The sequence below is a fragment of the Panthera onca genome, chromosome F1, assembly GCF_046562875.1.
Source record: "Panthera onca isolate mPanOnc1 chromosome F1, mPanOnc1 haplotype 2, whole genome shotgun sequence".
NCBI classification, from domain to species: Eukaryota; Metazoa; Chordata; class Mammalia; order Carnivora; family Felidae; genus Panthera; species Panthera onca.
Genome location: NC_138355.1, coordinates 13,118,683 through 13,125,409, shown reverse-complemented (window position 1 = coordinate 13,125,409; position 6,727 = coordinate 13,118,683). Strand labels below are relative to the sequence as shown.

At 38.9% G+C, this 6,727-nt stretch overlaps 1 protein-coding gene across 4 annotated transcripts in view; it reads right to left on the bottom strand.

The window, feature by feature from the left end:
• Positions 1–6,727, bottom strand: part of POU2F1 (POU class 2 homeobox 1) — a 188,063-nt gene that overhangs the window by 78,968 nt on the left and 102,368 nt on the right. For 3 of the 4 annotated variants that reach the window (XM_060643404.3, XM_060643405.3, XM_060643408.3), the window contains one exon: positions 1–39. This exon is cut by the window's left edge and continues 27 nt beyond it. In XM_060643404.3, coding sequence (XP_060499387.1) covers positions 1–39 — 39 coding nt within the window. Of the gene's footprint in view, positions 40–3,253; positions 3,553–6,727 lie in introns of those variants that run through there. The other variant, XM_060643406.3, reaches the window with a different exon arrangement.

Genomic DNA, 6,727 nt, shown 5'->3' with positions numbered 1-6,727 from the left:
ACGGTTTACTGGTTTCTGACGGATTATTCATTCTTGAGTCTGCAATGAATCAGAGGTGAATGAGGTTTTTTAAAAATTGGGCATGTGGTTAGGGAGGCAAAAGTGTGGCAAAGGAAGGGTTTCAGCATACTGAGTGATGTTACAGTCCTACATTCAAAGGCAGGCAGTGTCATCACTAAAACATTGGAAATTATCGTGAAAGTTTATCTGAGAGAAATTCTGGACTTCCCTTAACCCTGATGCAATCCACAAATAAACTGTCTTTCTAAAGAATTTTAACATTCTTCTAACAAAGACAACAGACATCTAACCTGAAAAAAGTTATAATAGAATTTGACATGTAAAAGAAGTAAATATAATACGAAGCCTAAAATACGTTAAAGAAACAAAGCTGGGGCAAAGTGCCTTACAAAGTAAAACACGTTATTCTCAAAATTTTCTTTTTCCATAAGCAAAGGTATTTGTTAATCAAACCAAAACAATCTGTTGGTAATCTTCGTAACAGGCTGGCAGTAACTCAACCTAGCAGAATAAAAGGAAAGGGTGTCTAAGAAAAATATCTCCGTATTTACTCCCCGTCCAGACAAACTAACCATGTGTTAAAGTAAGAATATGTCAAATTCATACCTCAATCATAAACCACTACAAGAAGTTGTACCACAGGGCGTAACAGATATATCTAACAATTTCAAAATTGAATCACAACCACACCCCTCTAAAAATTATACTACCTATCTGATATCACATATGAACCTGCTGACATGGGTTTATTTCCCTAAGGGTTATCTCTTTAATGAAGGTTTTCACAGTAGAAAGTTTTCAGCCAGCAATATTAGGTATCCCAGAACAGCTGCAAGACACAAGAACAAGTCTGCTTTTCTCCCGCTTTTCAACAGAGTAAAAACTAAATATACATTTAATATACACCTTATTCTATTTCTACTGTAAACCCAAACTTTGCGTATTTGTAATCAACTGAGTTTACTATCCAGCAAGTTCCCCCTTTTCCCCTACTGGGCTAAGAATCACTTAACTCTAATTATTAGGTGAGAATAAATAAATGATGTGATATTTGGTTTTTTTTTTTTTTTACTGAAAAGTACATTTTGTCATCCATTTCAATGTTTAACTAGGAAATCAGTCATCACAAGTCCCAACCATGCTGTCCATGGTTGCTTTATCCAAATGTGTAAGTGACGAGAAAGAATCAAGAGTCCTCCTGCCATAAATTTCATCTCCAGCCTGGAAGACATGTAATAGTTTTTCTAGTAAGTTTTTAAAACGGATGCTGGTCTTACGGTTTTCAGGCAGTTCTAGCACATCTTTGGTTTTTCCCTCTGATGTGTAAAGGATTCAAATTCACAATCTGTGGTCATAAATGAGACTGGTTCTACAATTTCCTCACCCCTACTGCCCAGAAAAATTTAAATGTCACCGAAGGCATACCAGGGTTTGAAAGGAACAGGTGTACAACTTAGTGAAAATCAGCTTTCTGAATGACTTAAACAAAATCTTATGAAAGTCAGCAAAGATCACAACAAATGTTAGCAAACCAAAATGCTTCCTTTAGAATGTATGTTAAAAAAAAAAAGTGGAAAAATATGAACCAGTTCACATTCAGAAGAGGGTAACAATGTTTCCACGTATCTTTGTACAAAGAAGTAGGCATAATTCTTAACAAGTCAGGAACCTGTCCCTGTGCAATTCATACCCTAATTTCCACGTATCTAAATTAAAGATGATGTCACAGGTATTCTGTTTGAATCTTCGAAGCATCTTCTATTGAATTGCAAAGAGCTTCAAAGACATTTAACAAAATCACGTTACACATACACATACAAATAAAATTCTGACTTAGCTGCACAACAATGTGAAGACTGTGCAAATGACAGTTACTGTTAATTACAAATAATAGAGGTACAATTTCTAATTCTAAAATACAATGCTAAAGATATTTCAAAAAGGTATTTTCCTTTCCTTCCTTGAGTTCCCAATTTAGCAGATTTTGTAAAAGAGCAAATCCAAGTTCTTTTCTTGATATCTGAAGTTTTTTTTCTCTCTGGGCACACTGAGCTGTGCATGAGTCTAATAACAGTTTACAAACTGCTCTGGGATTGGACTGAATTCTTGACATCAGTTTTTTGTTTTAATTGTGGTTTTTATTGTGCTTTACAAATATTACTACTGCCTTGAGTTTGGGCCATTCCTTCTGCCTGAAAGTATAAACATTGACAGAACTATCATTTAATTTTATCCTCAGCAACTGTGAAGGAGATGGGCAGGGGGTGGGGGTGGGGCTCAGTTTTTTAAGTGAGAAAAATGACAGAGAGAAAAAAAAATCACTTGCAAAGATTTTAAACCGTGAGTTATCAAAGTCCTGGAGTTCGTGTCATCTGACTGTCCAGGTGACCAGAGTGACCCGGAGAGGTTTCAACAACTGTGTGCACACAGACAAAACTCAACACAAAATAGGGCCACCCCGTGAGCCACAGTGTGTCTCAAAACCAAAGTGCCTCAATCTATTTTAAATCTCGGTTACCAAAGACAGTTTATATAATCAAGCCGCACATCCCCCTCCCTAAAAGGCTTGTTGTTCTATAGAGAAAACTTTAAAATAGGCTTTCCAGCACTTAACATTGTTTTCTGAAGAAGAGAAGTTGATTTTTTAAAAAATAAGGAAAGGCTGATATTTGCCAACATTTGAAAAGTTGACAGTTCCTCAAATCTGGAAACTGATCAACAGTCCCACTGCAGCAACCACCGCAATTACCCTCTGCATCAGTATTTCTGGGAGCCATTCTGCACTATGGCTCCACCTTATTTTTCACTATGCACTTTGGTTTTTATAGAAGACATTCGCCCTTAGGTTGTAAAGCATTTTTTATTAATATGTACATATTATTTAGGCATACTTTATACCTTGTTTCCGAGTTAGAGTGTTTTTAGAACTACATGAAATGCTCCCAACAGATACTTCCAAAAAGCAAAAATGTCCTCCGTTCAAGACGAATTCCAAATCCACACTATTTACAGAAAATGTCCTCTGAACCAGGAGAGCTAGTGGTAGGGAGGGACCTACTGCAAATTCAAGTATGCTCCTGCCCTGCAAATGCTTTCCTCCTTCTCCGCTCAATCCACCTCTCCCCCTCCCCCCGAGGTGGTTGCATATGCGATTAAGCATTTATGCATAGTCAACCCCACACGCGCTATTTCCATATTAAAGCTTATAAGAAAGAACTGTGCTGGTACCCACCTAGAACATAGTCACTGCAGTCCAGCATTGCTGTGAAATCTTCTAGAGGTTCAGACAGTCCAAAGCAAGGAAGAAACAGGTAGCAGTTTGGGGTGGGTGAAAGAAGGTACTACTATTTCTAACAAATCTACACTATGTTCTTCAGAGAACAAGGGTGGGAGGTGGAAAGTGGATTAGGGGGAGAAGGAAAATACAACTTCAGTTACACCATAGCAATCTTCAACTGAATAAGGAAACTTCAGTTGCTCAGAGGAGTTTTAGTCTCTCCTACCAGCTAGGACTGACATTGTCAAGGCAACTGAAGCATGAAAAGTTCCCCTTTTTGTAATAAAATAGAAACAAAGATTGCAGCTGGCAGTTTCCATAATGAAGCTTAATCAGTATGCGTGTGATTAGGGCCGTATGCAAATCTCTCCTCGTTAGCACAGCAGCCAGCACTTTGAAGTCCACGAACAATTCATTTACAGAACACACTGAAAGCACTCCCTGCATAATTTAAATCATTGCATAAATATTTATCAGCCCATTTGCATATTAATTGGCAGTGCATGAAGGGAAAAATTATCTCCTGAGTGCCAGCATAATAATTAGGAGGATAAAATGAGATTTCTTCCAATGGCCTGGCTCCTCGGACCTAACTTGAGATAGTACCGGGGGAGAAGGGAGAGACAAGAGACAGAGTTCTGTTAAAATGGCACTGAAATGACACGTACAAATTAGAAACAACTCTACAGACTTAAGCACCTTTAATCTTATTCCTGCTGGCAACAATGACTTCAGTAATAAGAGGATTTGCAAAAAGCTTTCTACACAATCCAAATAATCCCAAGGAAACAATTAGCAAGGTAGAAGCAGAACATAGGGCTGTCACGATGGTGCTAGCCCACTGATAGGGAATTTTCCAAATATTAACATACGCTGTCTGGGGAAAGTCCTGCTTTAAAACAAGGCAACAATATAAATCCAGAAGCAGTGCAAGAGCTGTAAAATTATTTTCAAGAGTATGGAAATTCACTATCTATAAATATCTTCATACTATCAAATTCACAGAATAGATTAGCCAAATGCTGCCCGTTGTGCGGTGTCCTTCCTCCATCAAAATCAATCTAAAGTAGAAGATGGTTTGTTATTTACAATATCAATCATCAAAAAAATAGATCATATAAATTATGAAATTAATTAGTATTTAAGTAAATTTCACCAAATGTATATGAATATACACACTTATTCTCTTTGCTGAAGAATGTATCTATTCAATTTAAAGTGAATTTACAAGGCAAACATCAGCCCCAAGCTTTTGAGGCATTACAATATGACATTCCACTGTAATCACCATAGACAACTCAGCAGAAGATTTATAAAAAAAATCCCATGAAGTAGGTATTACTACCCTCTTTGGGGGGGGGGGGGAGGAGAAAAAGGAAACTGAGGCACAGAGGGCTAAAGCACTTTACACTAATTTACACTATTTACACTAATAATTTGGAGTCAGACTTTAAAACCGGATTTCGCTGACACCAGAATCTGAGATCTTGGCTGTTATTACACATTGTGGCCAAGTTATACCTTCATGGAGGTGGTAGGCATGGGGGCGGGGGGGAGGCTTGAATAAGGCAGCAAATTAAAATGGCTTGTTTTCAATGTAGTGAGGAAACTAATAATTGGTGGCAAAGATTTTGTGTTTAAAAGTCAAGTATGTCCCGATACACGGAAGAGTGCACTACAACTGAGGAGAGTTCTCCAGGGTATTATCCCATTAATAACTGTTTTTATTTAGAACTAGTCTTCAAACATGCCGAGTGTCTGATTTTTAAAAATCTGTATGTCCCTTTTTCCAACATTCAGGTTGGAATTAAACTCAACCCGCATATGTGGAAATGCAAGACGAGACTTCTATTAGGGACCTTTAAAAGGATTTCTTTGAAAGTCAATAAATTAGCTAGGACCAGAACCAAAAACTTTCTTAACTTTTCGATATGCACTCTGTTTCTATTGTCAGTTTTTCTGTTTCACAGAATCACAAAATCCACATGAGGAAAGAGTTTAGGGGAGAAATTTAACAATGCCATTCAGTACCAGTGAGATTAAGTTCGTTCCCTTTTTGAACCCTAATTTTCTCACCTGTAAAATGATAGTCTTTTTCATGAGGTTGCGGTGCGGATGAACGTGCTTGTGCCTCTTAGACTAGATCATGGATTGGAGCACGAGGCAGCTGTGCCACTGGGGGGGTGGGGGGGGTGGGACATCGCAACACAGGATAAACATGCTACATCTTTCAAGAGCACCAATTTCATTCGATGACAATTCGCAACACTTTGTAGTAAAACAATCAAGAATACATTATACAAGAAAATATGAAATTCAAATGAGTTGTGAATGCATTGGGCTCTACACAAGTTCTACTTGGTGAGAAAATATTAGAAGCAATGATGAATGTGATTGGAATATAGTAGATAGCAGTATATCTTTCTTTCTCTCCTCTTCTGCCTTCATAAAATTTTACATTTACTGCCTGTACTTACTATATAAGATCGCTTCAGGTCACCATCTACTTTTCATGCTGTATGCGGCTAACACCTCTAAACTACCTTTCTTATACTAATTTGGCCTTTCGTAAATCAGCTAAGCCGGACTTGGAGCTACAGCCAATCACTTCCAACTAAGAAGTGTTCCCTGGAAGGTACCCTTGCAGGGGCAGGACCCTGGTAGCGCAAGAACCAAGCACCAACCCCCCTTAGGCCAAGAGAGTCCCACAGGGTCTCTGTGTAGCAGGGGGCGTAAGGCTCACCAACTCACATGGGCTGCTACCCAGAGAGGGACCCCTTTCCCCTCTACTGCAAAGGCCACCGTCTTCACTCCAGGAACAGGAAGGGGGGGCAAAAGCAGGCTGCACTGAGATGCAGCTATCCAGAGTGACACGAAGCCTCGCCCACGCAGTGGACTTTGTTACAATGGGAAGGACAAGAAAACTCCTACTTGCCACTCTTGATATAGGTACTCTGCACCTTCTAAAAGGCAGGTTTAAATACTAGAAGGTTGTCTAGGCCTCTACAGATGGAGTGGGGGAGGGGGGCCACCATCTATCTCTCCCCTGCACTCCCCCAGTCATGGCACAGTTAGATCCAAAAGAAGACAGCTTTTCCCCCAAAGCTCAAATGTTCACTTTATTTGGTCCTCTGTCCGAAATATCAAATTAAAACTAAAAAGAATACCCTTTAAAAAAAAAAGAAAAGAATTTCTGGGAAGTCTGTAGGGCTGTCAGTCATTCACACTTCAGCATAAATTAATCCAATTCAACTGCTTTCCTTTAACACCTCATTTAGTTGATTAGTGTGGTAATAATTGTTCCCACTGGAAAGAGTCCAATAAATACTCGTATAAGAGAAATGCTGGTTAGCCTACCTGGCCTCAGGGGACAGGGGTGGGCACACAGGGATCACAAAGGTAGAAAAGAATAGAAAACATCAGTATGTG